The sequence below is a fragment of the Oncorhynchus keta genome, chromosome 27 (genome assembly GCF_023373465.1).
Source record: "Oncorhynchus keta strain PuntledgeMale-10-30-2019 chromosome 27, Oket_V2, whole genome shotgun sequence".
NCBI classification, from domain to species: domain Eukaryota; kingdom Metazoa; phylum Chordata; class Actinopteri; order Salmoniformes; family Salmonidae; genus Oncorhynchus; species Oncorhynchus keta.
The window spans coordinates 45,634,598-45,650,205 of record NC_068447.1 but is presented as its reverse complement, the minus strand read 5'-3'; the positions used below and the strand labels follow the sequence as shown (position 1 = coordinate 45,650,205).

Below are 15,608 nucleotides of genomic sequence, written 5' to 3'. Positions count from 1 at the left end.
GAATAAGTAGCTATGATCCATTGTGTGTGTGCATATAGAGAGGTAACCCAGGTAACACTGTAATTGATACCTCTCTCTCTCATAAGGTTTGTGAATACAGGCCTAGGAGTTCCACTGCAATGCGAGTGTTTTGCTCTCCATGGTGCTGAAATCCCCAATGGTGCCATGTAAACATACAGAATGCCCACCATCCATACAATAGTGTTATACATCTCTCTCTCTTCTCTCTCTCACAGACATACACAAATGCCATGCATCCTACCACACACTCAAAACAGTCCGGCGAGACAATGAATAGATCAATTAATTTCCCTTACAACCAAATCCCTTCTATCACTGTCATCTAATACAGCTATGTATTTAATTTACCATCTCTAGAGAGGGCCTGTGAGGATTGTTGTGTTCAATACTGCTCTACTGTAAGTGCTTATCAAGCTAACAGTTACTCTGAAAGGGCTTCCTCTACTCTCACTCGGTAATGATTCGATGATGGCACCCATTGAGTGGCTGGGAAGACTAGCTCTTCTACCTTGTCCGCCTTGGGCTCATTGTTCTTTTTCAGTCCACCCCTCCCCCCTCCTTCTCTCCTTCTTTCTATTCCCTTGTGTTCCCAGCCCAGGCAGTGTTTATTTGAGTAAGGGACTGGGAATTCCCTCTCCCTTGATCATCTATCTCTGACAGAATCGGCCACATCGCCAGAGTGGGAAACCCAGACTATAGATGGTGTGGAGAATCCTAACTTCCACAAATTTTCACTAAGTAACACATCAATTTCAATGGGATACTATAAGTGAACATTTGACTAAAGTGGGAGTTAGGATTGGTTGTAATACCAGCCAAAACAAAGGGTGAGTGGGGCCCCTTAGTCTACAATGATTCTGTTCCTTGCTCCCCTTGATTAGAAAGGACTGGATAGTTGAAAGCAACCTCCTACCCAGCTGGATAGTGGGATTTAATTGCACCATATGGCTTTCACCAAACCAAGGTTTTTGTTTCTGATTGGAAAATGACTAACGAAAGGATACAAGGGAAAACACATTAGAAGGATACCAGAGCATGGTATTGGTATGGAGCCTCAAAAAAGGTGAGAAGTTGTTGATTGATGTTGATGATTACAGAAACTATCCAAAAGAGCTCAGGTAACTTTTACAACAAGTGTATTTACAGCAGATTCACACAGTCTATCCCTGTAATGTTGGCCAGATAGCAGGCCCAGGAGGGCAATACCATAGTACCTCTCTGGCTTTTCACACAGGCAGAGGCTGTCTCGTCCTCTGTTGTACAAGGGCCAAAACTAGAGCGTTCCTCTTATTGCTCTACTCTAGTGTAGCTTGGCCTCCTAAATTCCTGTCTTTAGCTCCATTATTTTCTCCCTTAACACTGAGGCCTCTGCTTTGCTTGGGTCCTAGTTCCACCACGGTCTCAAAGGGCTGACTGCTGACTGCTTTCCCACTCAGTCTGATTCCATCTGTGATTTTTCGGTGTTGCACAAGCTCAGGCAGGCGTGCCCGTTCTCCAACACATCAACACACACACATGCTCGTAAGTACATGTATGCGTATAGACACATGCACGCACGCACATACACACCACACACACACAGTTCACACATTGACTACCTCAGGGAATAAGTATAACCATGAGGCTTGTCGCTGCTGTGTTCCATTTTCATTCGTGGGGAAATACAGCGACCCCACAGTGAGCAGTGCTCGACAAGGCATACACTAACAGTTTGTCCCATTCACTTCACTTGCAGTTCTTGTATTTACAATATTGCAGTACCACATGGAGTGATGCCACAGTACAGGTTGAATGGTAAGAACATAGCGAGTTGGTGTCAGTGGGGACAGTATAACAGTAGTGGCAATACTTGTGTGACTGATGCTGGGTGGTACAGATGCTCCAGTGCACTCACTCTCATTTCAAATCAAATCAAATTGTATTTGTCACATACACATGGTTAGCAGATGTTAATGCGAGTGTAGCGAAATGCTTGTGCTTATAGTTCCGACAATGCAGTAATAACCAACAAGTAATCTAACTAACAATTCCAAAACTACTGTCTTATACACAGTGTAAGGGGATAAAGAATATGTACATAAAGATATATGAATGAGTGATGGTACAGAGCAGCATAGGCAAGATACAGTAGATGGTATCGAGTACAGTATATACATATGAGATGAGTATGTAAACAAAGTGGCATAGTTAAAGTGGCTAGTGATACATGTATTACATAAGGATGCAGTAGATGGTATAGAGTACAGTATATACGTATGCATATGAGATGAATAATGTAGGGTATGTAACATTATATTAGGTAGCATTGTTTAAAGTGGCTAGTGATATATTTTACATCATTTCCAGCCTCCTGAGGTTGAAGAAGCACTGCTGCGCCTTCTTCACGATGTGATGTGTATGCCGAGGAACTTAAAATTTACAACCCTCTCCACTACTGTTCCATCGATGTGGAAAGGGGGGTGTTCCCTCTGCTGTTTCCTGAAGTCCACAATCATCTCCTTAGTTTTGTTGACGTTGAGTGTGAGGTTATTTTCCTGACACCACACTCCGAGGGCCCTCACCTCCTCCCTGTAGGCCGTCTCGTCGTTGTTGGTAATCAAGCCTACCACTGTTGTGTTGTCCGCAAACTTCATGATTGAGTTGGAGGCGTGCGTGGCCACGCAGTCGTGGGTGAACAGGGAGTACAGGAGAGGGCTCAGAACGCACCCTTGTGGGGCCCCAGTGTTGAGGATCAGCGGGGTGGAGATGTTGCTGCCTACCCTCACCACCTGGGGGCGGCCCGTCAGGAAGTCCAGTACCCAGTTGCACAGGGCGGGGTCAAGACCCAGGGTCTCGAGCTTGATGACGAGCTTGGAGGGTACTATGGTGTTGAATGCCGAGCTGTAGTCGATGAACAGCATTCTCACATAGGTATTCCTCTTGTCCAGATGGGTTAGGGCAGTGTGCAGTGTGGTTGAGATTGCATTGTCTGTGGACCTATTTGGGTGGTAAGCAAATTGGAGTGGGTCTAGGGTGTCAGGTAGGGTGGAGGTGATATGGTCCTTGACTAGTCTCTCAAAGCATTTCATGATGACGGAAGTGAGTGCTACGGGGCGGTAGTCGTTTAGCTCAGTTACCTTAGCTTTCTTGGGAACAGGAACAATGGTGGCCCTCTTGAAGCATGTGGGAACAGCAGACTGGTATAGGGATTGATTGAATATGTCCGTAAACACACTGGCCAGCTGGTCTGCGCATGCTCTGAGGGCGCGGCTGGGGATGCCGTCTGGGCCTGCAGCCTTGCGAGGGTTAACACGTTTAAATGTCTTACTCACCTCGGCTGCAGTGAAGGAGAGTCCACATGTTTTCATTGCAGGCCGTGTCAGTGGCACTGTATTGTCCTCAAAGCGGGCAAAAAAGTTATTTAGTCTGCCTGGGAGCAAGACATCCTGGTCCGTGACTGGGCTGGTTTTCTTCTTGTAGTTCGTGATTGACTGTAGACCCTGCCACATACCTCTTGTGTCTGAGCCGTTGAATTGAGATTCTACTTTGTCTCTATACTGACGCTTAGCTTGTTTGATAGCCTTGCGGAGGGAGTAGCTGCACTGTTTGTATTCGGTCATGTTACCAGTCACCTTGCCCTGATTAAAAGCAGTGGTTCGCGCTTTCAGTTTCACGCGAATGCTGCCATCAATCCACAGTTTCTGGTTAGGGAATGTTTTAATCGTTGCTATGGGAACAACATCTTCAACGCACGTTCTAATGAACTCGCTCACCGAATCAGCGTATTCGTCAATGTTGTTATCTGACGCAATACGAAACATATCCCAGTCCACGTGATGGAAGCAGTCTTGGAGTGTGGAATCACCTTGGTCGGACCAGCGTTGGACAGACCTCAGCGTGGGAGCTTCTTGTTTTAGTTTCTGTCTGTAGGCAGGGATCAACAAAATGGAGTCGTGGTCAGCTTTTCCGAAAGGAGAGCGGGGCAAGGCCTTATATGCGTCGCGGAAGTTAGAGTAACAATGATCCAAGGTTTTTCCACCCCTGGTTGCGCGATCAATATGCTGATAAAATTTAGGGAGTCTTGTTTTCAGATTAGCCTTGTTAAAATCCCCAGCTACAATGAATACAGCCTCCGGATAAATGGATTCCAGTTTGCAAAGAGTCAAATAAAGTTCGTTCAGAGCCATCGATGTGTCTGCTTGGGGGGGAATATATACGGCTGTGATTATAATCGAAGAGAATTTACCAAGTGTAGAGCTGAAGAGACACATTCACTCACTTTGAAAGTAGCAGCTACATTTACAACCAACTGATGAAATGCATGTTCATGGATCAAGTGTACAAGTCGTGGCCCACATCTCTCAATAACCGTTTTTGAACCTGCATGGGATTACTTGGATAAATAAACAATATTGGTATTTCTTAGGAGTTCCTCTGTGATAATTATCAAGCTAAAAGTGCTTCTGTTGTCCTCTATGGAGAACATGAGTGGCTCAAGAGGAAAATGAACAGAGCTCCTGCCGCAACAAACAGGTGGCCTTAACTGGCATCCCAATCTTGGCAGGCTGAGATGAATGAGTCGTGAGCTGACAGCGTTGTGAATTACAGCTCTAGTTCCATAATAGAAATGGGTTTAAAGGGCTAGTTCACCCAAAGTCCATTATTGATGACCCAACAATCGTTATACAGTATCTAAATGAGGTGGGAAGAGAAGCTCGGAGAAGGGCCTCCCTCCCACCCTGTGGTGGCCGTGATCATTTTAACAAAGTGATGACTCATATCCTGCCAGCTTGGTCTCATGATATAACATAGTAAACGTAAATCCGGGACACTCAGATTAGTATGATATGTTACATTCGCTATGGTTACATCAGACAGAAGGTAAGGCCTCCCGAGTGGCGCAGTGGTCTAAGGCACTGCATCGCAGTGCTAGCTGTGCCACTAGAGATTCTGGGTTTGAGTCCAGGCTCTGTCGCAGCCGGCCGCGACCGGGAGACCCATGGGGCGGCGCACAATTGGTCCAGCGTCGTCCGGGTTAGGGGAGGGTTTGGCCAGCAGGGATGTCCTTGTCCCATCGCGCACTAGCCACTCCTGCGCAGTGCACACTGACACGGTCACCAGGTGCACGGTGTTTCCTCCACCACATTGGTGCTGGATTCCAAGTTAAGTGGGCACTGTGTCAAAAAGCAGTGCGGTTTGGTTGGGTTGTGTTTCGGAGGAAGCACGGCTCTCGATCTTCGCCTCTCCCAACTGTACGGGAGTTGCAGTGATGAGACAAGACTGTAACTACCAATTGGGGAGAAAAAGGGGTAAAATAAAATAATAATACATCTGACAGAAGGTTACTTCGACAAAAACTAAAGTAGGGTGGATGGGTAGGTGTATGACGTGAATGGCTAGCAACCCAAAGGTTGCGTGTTCAAATGTCATTATGGACAAATGTAGAATTTTAGCTCATTAGCAACGACTTACTACTTTTGAGTTATTTCACAACTACTTAGAATGTTAGCTAACACTTCCCCTAACCTTAACCCCTTAACCCTAACTTTAACTCCTAACCCCTAGCCTAGCTAACATTAGCCACCTAGTTAAGGTTAGCCACGACAAATTGGAATTTGTAACATATCATATGGAATGGATGCTGGACATCCACAAATGAATACATAGTACCATACAAAACGTAGCCCATCATACTATTTGGCGTGTCACAGATTTACATGTACTATGTTATGTCTTCCCGAGTCCAAGTTGATCCTGCTTCTGACTCGTTAATTACCCTGACATTGCATGCAGCGAGAGTGTGGGACGCCCAGCAGATCTAGGTGCAGAGGTAGGCTTCAAGACCAGGGTTACTGTGACATACTGAAGGAGCAGGTGAGATAGACAGCCAGAAATAGAGAGAGAGAATGAATGAGTGAAACATGTAGATGTGGGGAGGTGGTCAGAGAGAAAATTAAACTGAGGGGCTGGAAACTTGAGGTGTGAATATTTGTTTAAATGTGGTTTACAGATCAGATATAAATAGTAAAACATGTAAAATAGTAAATACAGACTCACAGCTCGAGCAAGAACAAACACAGAAACCCAAGTAGGCCTTCGATCAAGCCTGAAATGAACTAGTTGCATGTGAGGTGAGATGGTATGAATGATACTGACAGAAAACAGTGGTAGGCCTATCACTAATACTGTGTAAAATACAGTGACTTCAGAAAGTATTCTTAACCCTTGACTTATTCCACATGTTGTTGTTTTACAGCCTGAATTCAAACCATAACTGTTTTCTCACCCATCTACACATAATACCCCATAATGACAAAGTGAAAACATGTTTTCGAAAACGTTGCACATTTATTGAAAATTAAATGCGGAAATATTCAATTTACATAAGTATTCACAGCCATTTATTATGACACACCAAATTGAGCTCAGGTGCACCCAATTTCCTTTAATCAGCCTTTCTGATTGGAGTCCACCTGTGGCCAATTCAATTGTTTGGACATGATTTATAAAGAAACACACCTGTCTATATAAGGTCCTACAGTTGACAGAGTATGTCAGAGCAGAAACTATACCATTAAGTTCAAGGAACTGTCTGTAGAATTGTAATGAGGCATATATCTGGGGAAGGGGGTATAAAACCATTTCTACAGTGTTGAAAGTTTCCAAGAGCAGTGGTCTCCATCATTGGGAAATGGTAAAAATATAGAACTACACAGACTCTGCCTAGAGCTGGCCGTCCAACCAAACTGAGCAACTGCGCAAGAAGGACCTTAGTCAGGGAGGTGTCCAAGAACCCAATGACCACTCTGACAGAACAACAGAGTTCCTTGACTGAGATGGAAGAACCTGCCAGAAGTACAACAGTCTCTACAGCACTTCACCAATCTGGGATTTTTGGGAGAGCGGCCAGACAGAAGCCACTCCTGGAAAAAAAAGCACATGACAGCACATCTGAACTTTGCAAAAAGGCAAGTGAAAGACTTTAAGATCATAAGGAAAAATATTATGTTGTCTAATGATGCAAAAAATGTAACTCTTTGATCTGGATGCAAAGTATATATCTGGAGAAAACCAGGCAGGAACTGGGAGACTGGTAAAGATAGAGGGAACAATGAATGGAGACAAATACAGGGAAATCCTTGATGAGAACCTGCTTCAGAGTGCAAACAACCTTAGCCTGGGGGGGAAGATTTACGTTCCAACAGGACAATGACCCCAAGCATACAGCCAAAGCAATGCTGGAATGGCTTCAGAACAAGAATGTGAAAGTCCTTGAGGCTGCTGATTATCCCGCACACCTGTCACCATTGTCTCGCGCACCTGCGCCTCATGACAATCACCTGGACTCCATCACCTCCATCATTATCTTCCCTATATCTGTCACTCCCCTTGGTTCTTTCCTCAGGTGTTATTGACTCTGTTTTCATCTCGGTGCATTTGTGTTTCATGTTCATTGTTTATTTTATTTATTAAAACACTCCCTCCCTGAACTTGCTTCCCGACTCTCAGCACACCAGTTACACCCAGCCAAAGCCCAGACTTGAATCCCATTGAAAATCTGTGGAATGACTTGAAGATTGCTGTTCCCCATCTAACATAACAGAGCTTGAGAAAATCTACAAAGAATAATGGGAGAAAATCCCCAGAAATCCAGATGTGCAAACCTAATACAGACATACCCATGATGACTCAAAGCTAATACAGACATACCCATGATGTCTCAAAGCTGTAATCGCCAACAAAAGTGCTTCTACAAAGTATTGACTCAGGGGTGTGAATACTTAGGATAAATGAGATAGTTCTGTATTTCATTTGCAATACATTTGGAAAAATGTCTAAACATGTTTTCACTTTGTCATTTTGGGGTATTGTGTGTAGATGGTTGAGAAAGAAAATATATTTAATCCATTTTGAATTTATTGCTGCCACACATTTTTTTTTTAATAAGCCAAGGGGTATGAATACTTCCTGAAGTCACTGTGTATGTATAAATACACTGAGTTGTCCTTATGTTAGGTTCTGATCTGGCTATGCCAAATGGCTGTGGGCTATACTAGCTAATTTATCAGACAAGATTTGCTTAGAATTGCGTGCCATTATTTTATATTATTTTATAGTATGAAGTATACAGTTGAACAAAGCTGAATTAAATATAAGCATTTCCTCCAAACGATTTGAGAGTACATGCGGGCGGCTATTCTGTGTTGAGGGGTTAACAAAGAAATAGGTACTCCTATATGCTTCATTTAGAGTCATTATTGTAACTTTAGGTTTTCTAAACACAATTGGGTTGTGTATTTTGACGTAATATATTGTATGATGCGACTCTAAAGATTATTTTTTTTAAAGTTGCTTGAAAGGCATGAGCCCTGCTTTGTTTTTTTGCGCAGGCTGTACACACTTCATTAATCTCTCATTCACAATTTGACAATCACTTGATAATGACTCAAATTTCACAGTGGCATCCCCTTTGTGGCTGTAATGCACAAAAAAAATCCATGCCTTTTGTGGCCAGTGGCTGCATTGTGCCTTTCTCCCTGAGTGTTGCGTACTCCTAAGCACCTCTCACTCACATGGCTCTCCATGACGTGATCGGGTCTTTCTTACAGGCTACAAGTGAAGAAAGACACATTGTGGACACAACTGCATGTGTCCTTATCCAATTCCGAGGTGCATATCCATTATAAAGACATTGGAAGAACTGTCCACATATACTTTTCGTCAGCCAACAAGATGAGTAGGCCTAACGAATAGCAAAAGCAGTAGCCTATGTCAATCTACTATCCCCCATAGTAGAAAAGTCAACCTATTCTATTCTGTGTGATAAATAAATATTCCAAACATAGTCTGGGGCAGTTGTGGGAGGCAATAGATCTTAAATTAATACAACCACTAGCATAAAAAATGTGGCTGACGCAACAGATCAGAACGTTTAGCTTAAAATGTTAATAACTATCAGGCTGTTTCTTCACATTATAAGCGCAACAATGCACACATGGCGTAGGCTATAAGCGCCAATGTTCCATTAGTGGGAAAACACTATTATCAATTTCGTATGCTGGGCATCATTCACAAGTGATAAAATGTCATTCACAAGTGATGGGATCCATTTCTTTTTTTTGTGGAGGCCATCACTCTGTTTTCTCCCGCAATTGCATAGCCTATAGAAATGATGCGCAACATGAGATCATGGGCTCTCATGAAGTGTTTTAGTTTCTCAAATACATTTGCATTTATGTCAGAGTGATTAGAGGGACAATGGAGTGCTGAGAACCAGGCAGTTAGCATGGAATCTGACTGCCTTCATGACTCGTGACCGCCGGTGTGGCAGTAATACGGTCACCGCAACAGCCCTAACTGTCAACTGTGGGACCTTATATAGACAGATGTGTGCCATTCCAAATCATGTCCAATCAATTGAATTTACCACAGGTGGACTCCAATCAAGTTGTAGAAACATCTCAAGGATGATCAACGGAAACAGGATGCACCTGAGGTCAATTTCTAGTCTCATAGCAAACGGTCTGAATACTTTTGTAAATAAGGTATTTGTGTTTTTTTTTTTTTTTAAATAAATTTGCGAACATTTCTAAAAACCTGTTTTTGCTTTGTCATTATTGTTGAGGAAAAATGTTATTTAATCAACTTTAGAATAAGGCTGTTACGTAAACAAAATATGGAAAAAGTCAAAAGGGTCTGAATACTTTCCGAATGCACTGTATATGACAAGAATGAACACAAAGCTCAAAACGTGAGACTTTATAATTAATAAAAGTCATGCTTCAATCTGATCGCAATGCATGTTTTAAAGTAACTTTAATTCATATTATTATTAAGTTGTAGGAAGTCTCTTTCACAGACATGTCAAATGAGAGGGTAGCATGTCAAATTATTGGTTCATTCAACTCGTGTTCATACCACATTCCAACCATATGGTGTGAGTGTGGTGGTGTGTGTGCGTGCATGTGTGCATGTGTTTGTGTAAATAGTTTTATGGTATCATTTTATTTGGATAGTCCACAGTAGATAGTTTGTAGATGTTTATCTAACTGTACTATTCTGAAGTCTTGCATATTGTCAAGGCTTCTGATAAACTTCACTTGTCTACATTCAGAGTGAAGGGGGGGGGGTTATGATGCTTGAGCGTAACTCAAACCTTTTACATCAGCAATCAAAATGCTGTTCTTCATAATAAAGAACGCTTGGCTAATTGAGCATGTACACAAAATAAAATGAGTCACAACAGTTTAAAATATCATGATGGGGAAAGACTATACATGCGCTTGAAAAAGTCCTTGAAAGTCCTTGAATTTGACTTGCCAATGTCTGTACGAACCCTGTATATGCTACTTGCTCAACCCGCAAATGAAAGATAAAATCATCTGCTATTGTCAGTATTTTTTTAAAATTCGGGCCAATAGCTTTCCGTTGACACTGGCCCGGACTGCTGACAAATTTACCTGAATGTCGAACCCTGTGTTGTGCAGTGTGTGTAGCCATTAGCCAAGTGAATGAGAGGCTAAACATCTGCCGGTAGATGGAAAGGCAAATAAAAGGGAACTACAACGTAGCCTATGCCTACCTGGCAGAATCATGATAATTTGCATCAATGGTCATTGCACCAGTGGTCATTTGTTTTGAAAACTCCCGTCACAACTGCGCGACACTGCTAGCCAAACACAACTTACACTGGTGCTTACCTGAGTTAAAGGCCAACTACAGAAAAAAAATTGACATTTCTCCGATTTTTCCCAGACCCCAAGAATTGTCCCCAGATGTGGTTTAAGCATTGTTGAGGACTTAGCAACATCCAATGTTGCTTATTTCAAATATGGCTAGTCAATATTAGCCTTGTTCTGTATGGAATACGGTTATATTATGGGACACAGGCCAGGTCATTATAAATTATTTAAAAAATTGGTGCGAGCAAATCATTTGCTGGTGCCACTAACTGAAAAAGTTAGTGTAGAGCCCTGCATTACCGTGTCAAACATAGGTTTGTTCACAACAATGGCTAGTGTTACATACACATTCCAACTGGAATATAAGACCCTGCAGTGTTTTCCCTAAAGGTCTTTAAGCGGGGTGCAAACCCCCCCAAAGTAACATCCTGTCCTGGCAACAACACCTCAGACTAATATTTCATATAACCCATAGTACTTTAAATACAAATCAGCCCTTGAAATAATACAAACTTAGTGGTACAGTGCATTGCCCCGGCAAGGATGGAGGGTAAAATGGCCTTGAACGTTCTACAACTAATATTCTCTCTCTCTCTCTCTCTCTCTCTCTCTCTCTCTCTCTCTCTCTCTCTCTCTCTCTCTCTCTCTCTCTCTCTCTCTCTCTCTCTCTCTCTCTCTCTCTCTCTCTCTCTCTCTCTCTCTCTCTCTCTCTCTCTCTCAGCAGCTGCAAAGGCCACTGTGTAAAAGGCTTAGTAATCCTTTGGCAAAGACTGTGAGCCGCGACGCTCACACAGTGATGATACACTGAGGACGGACAATGTGTACTTTGGGTCACCAGACACTGCTATTGCTCTCTTGAATGCCACAGAACTGTATTTACGCTATAGTCCATTAGCAGTGCCCTGTGAATGGGTGCAGGCTACATGTGTAGGCACATTCAAGTATAAGACACAGTTATCATAGCCACTGCTTCAATGCTTCAGGACAATAACCTAAAACACAAGGGCCAAATCTACACTGGAGTTGCTTACCAATGTTATGAGTGTTCGAGTTACAGTTTTTGACTTAAATCTACTTAGAAATCTATGGCAAGACCTGAAAATGGTTATCTAGCAATGATCAACATCTAATTTGACAGAGCTTGAAGAATTGTGAAAAAAATGGGGCAAATGTTGCACAATCCAGGTGTGAAAAGCTATTAGAGACTTACCCAGAAAGACTCACAGCTGTAATCACTGCCAAAGGCGCATCTACAAAGTATTGACTCAGGGGTGTGAATACTTATGTAAATGAGATATTTCTGTAATGAATTTTTTGCAAACATTTCAAATAACATGTTTTCACTTTGTCATTATGGGATATTGTGTGTAGATGGATGGGGAAAATAATCACTTTAACCCATTTTGAATTCAGGCTGTAAAACAACTAAATTTGGAATTAGTCAAGGAGTATGAATACTTTCTGAAGGCACTGTAGCGGTCTTTTTTTTAACCTTTATTCAACTCAGCAAGTCAGTTAAGAACAAATTCTTATTTACAATGACGGCCTAGGAACAGTGGGTTAACTGCCTTGTTCGGGGGCAGAACGACAGATTTGTACCTTGTCAGCTCGGGGATTTGATCTAGCAACCTTTCAGTTACTGTCCCAACGCTCTAACCACTAGGCTACCTGTTAACTTGTATGTGTGTGTGTGTGTGTGTGTGTGTGTGTGTGTGTGTGTGTGTGTGTGTGTGTGTGTGTGTGTGTGTGTGTGTGTGTGTGTGTGTGTGTTAGAAAGGAAGAGGGAACAGTAAAAGGTCAAGAACCTGCTCAATTTAGCCATGAATATGCCATAAACATACTGTCTTCCTAAACAGATACAGCCTGGCACCAACACTTAATAGCTGTCCAATAAAATACTTTATTAAACTGTTTAAAAAATATATATATTATAACAAAATGCCATTAAGCTTGCAGACTATGCCCAAAAGCACTTGAGAATAAAAATGCTTGGTTGGTAAATAACATGCTTCTAGGCAGGGAGGGCCTGTTTATTTATGAAGGGTAAGATCACCCATATAAGTGAGAACAGCTGAGAGGTAGGCTGAGAGGATGGTTAACTTAAAGGGGAACAGCCTATGATTGCTCTAGGTGCTCTGTGCACACCTGCATGGTCCACACCATAGGGAATTCTTCTATATGTCGGGCAGCACTGACGTCGAAGTCTTTGATCCTATACATCACGTGGAACGCTGGGTCATTGATCATAGGACTGTTTGATCAGCTCAACCTCAACATGGGATCCAATTGATGCTGCCAAGCGCAGTGGCCGAGTCGGGATAGGCAAGGGTCCATTGAATGAAGGTCCAATATATGCTACCACCGAAACCGAGGCTTATGCAGAACGAAATTGCTCAAATAATCATTATAAATATGTCTGCTCAATGTCAGTGTCAGTGCGCTCAATGTAACATTGAATCCTAATATAACCTAGCGACGCAAAAATGTGTCTAGACATTTCGCCTAAAATGATGGACCACACAATGAGCTTTCTTCACTGTAGCCTATGTCATCTTTGCGTCCAATCTTATTAGGCCTATAACTAAATGTATTTAAATTGATGCAATGATGTCTGAAATATTACGGGTTTGTGTACAATAGGCTTCGCATTATACGCTCAAGTTAATTTATAATCTTCACATTTACTGCAAAACCACATAGCATTTCACGAACAAACAGCTTATTTTGGGAGAGCATCCATTCATTGAAATAGAACTGGAGGAAAAGGGCAAACGCGTCATGATATTTGCCTACCAATTGTCTGCGAATCTTTTTTATTGTGTTTTCTGTCAAATGGAAGCGTGGAGTACTTATTGTTCTGATATGGTCCTCAAATCCCATTTAGCAATTGGGGATGGCTTTAGGAGACTACTGTAGCCTATCGCCAAAACGATGAAAATAATAAAACGCCAATACATTAGTCTATAACGTTTGAATATCCAGACAAAAAAAAAAACATGTATCTTACCTGTGCTGTGCACTAGATCGATGCCGGACTCTGTGAGTAGGTTTGGGTCACTTTGAGATCTGCCTCTATGCAGAAGACAGCCATCTATTCCATTTCCATCGGATGTAGCCATTGGGGATAGAGCACATGAATACTGAATCAAATATTCAAAACCCTACCAGAGGCAGGCAAGGTCAGAAGTAAGCAGCAGTAGTGCAGATATAATTCGTTCTGACAACAGCCGCTTTGAGCATCTAATGGGGAGCCATGGGTGCTGAGCAGAAATTCCTAGTATGTTGGAGCCACTGAAGTATAATAAGAACGGTTGAAGCGCGCGTGTGTGTCTGTGCGCGCTCGTGTGGGCGTGGGAGGGGTGATACGGATGTGCCGGTCTATATGTCACTACGGCCTGATTGTTCCTCGCAACATTGTAGCCGGCGACACAAATTTAGGCCAGGCCGCCTACTTACACAATCTGAATGTATTAATGTAGCCTACTGATTTATGATGCTGGTTTGGTCTATATGGATGGTGATGAGGTTGTATAGAGCAGAACATCAACACGTGGTGAAATTGGTTCATTGAATAAATCTCAGGACTAACGTTATTAGTTTTGAATTGTTTTTAAAAAATACTGCAATGTATCCCAATATTTCAATGTAATGCATTTATGAATGGCATTGAAGGGATTCAGAGACAACAGCTGCATAGGCCTCGTGGTATTGGCTGAAGGGAGATCAGGAGGCCGATTGATATAGTAGAGAGCGTAACAGACAGAAATGTCTAACATTGGCTTTAATACCTTGAGAAACGACAATGTAGCCTAAGCCTCCTGCTCAACGACTGTATAGGCTATGAAAAACACATACATTATTATATTATATTCCAAATGTAAATATGTTAGGTTCAATTGGTCAAACAATTAATAATACTTAAAAATGTAAGGTAACAAGCAAAGCCATTTTAGACTTTATGCGCATATTTTGTGCCTTGATGATTGTCCATTGGAAGTACTTTCATCCTATTGGTCAACCCTGCTATGATGCGCCGATGAGGAAGTAGTTGCCGTTGCAGAGATTTTGGATATACTGACAAGATACACGTGTCTCCGCCCTAACAAATTGGAGTCGTTGTCCACAAAGTGACACGGGGGGCTGTCTAGCTCCCGCCTATCCTTTCTTTGGATTGGTGGATACATCTCATTGTTGTAAACATTTCTGAATAGTCGGTGAAGGTTGGTTGACGTCCGCCTGTATTCAATGAATGGCGAGAGAGAGACACTACACCGCTAGCCTCATGCATGAATATGCATAGCCATCTAGAGACAACTCCAATATAAAGTGTTTTTTTCTTGCCGGGATGTCACGTGTCCTACTTATATCAGTACACTCTTAACAACGTAAGCATTACGAAACTTTTATTCAGTCAAATAAACCTCACGCAGCAAATAAGTCATTCGTTTTTTTTGTTGTTGACCAAATTCGAAACTCTTGACTCTCATCAGATGACTGTGATTGGTTTACGAAAATACGCCACCTGTTGGAGGGCGACAGATTTTCCGCCTAGTTGGGCCACTCTTTCTCTGCCTGTCTGGTATTAGAACATACTGTACTGTCTTCCGTATTAGCGTTACTGCAGCAACATTAAGACTTCCGGTTTTCTGATTTTGCTTCAAAATAAAAGACTGCGGTAAAACGCTATGCGTATGATACGAAATCAATAATAGTGCATGATGTTAAAATAATGATACAAAATTAAAACTACATATGGGGAAAATCTAAATTAACATATTGTCTTACTGAGAGTAGAGAGTATGGTCTGGAGAATGACTGTATGGTGTCATTTCATGGGGCACGGAATAATACAGAGTGTTGCTGGCCACAATTCAAATCACTGTATTACATATTGGTTTATAGAGAGACAGCTATGTAGAGGATTTC

At 42.2% G+C, this 15,608-nt stretch overlaps 1 protein-coding gene across 5 annotated transcripts in view; it reads right to left on the bottom strand.

Annotated features, from left to right (window-relative positions):
* Positions 1-15,608, bottom strand: part of LOC118360195 (phosphatase and actin regulator 3-like) — a 58,307-nt gene that overhangs the window by 30,699 nt on the left and 12,000 nt on the right. The window contains exon 1 of one of the 5 annotated variants that reach the window (XM_035739437.2): positions 13,690-13,998. The exons of 3 other annotated variants lie outside the window; for them this stretch is intronic. In XM_035739437.2, the coding sequence (XP_035595330.1) occupies positions 13,690-13,801 (112 nt within the window). In that variant the 5' untranslated portion in view covers positions 13,802-13,998. Of the gene's footprint in view, positions 1-13,689; positions 13,999-15,608 lie in introns of those variants that run through there. One more of the 5 variants, XM_035739436.2, reaches the window with a different exon arrangement.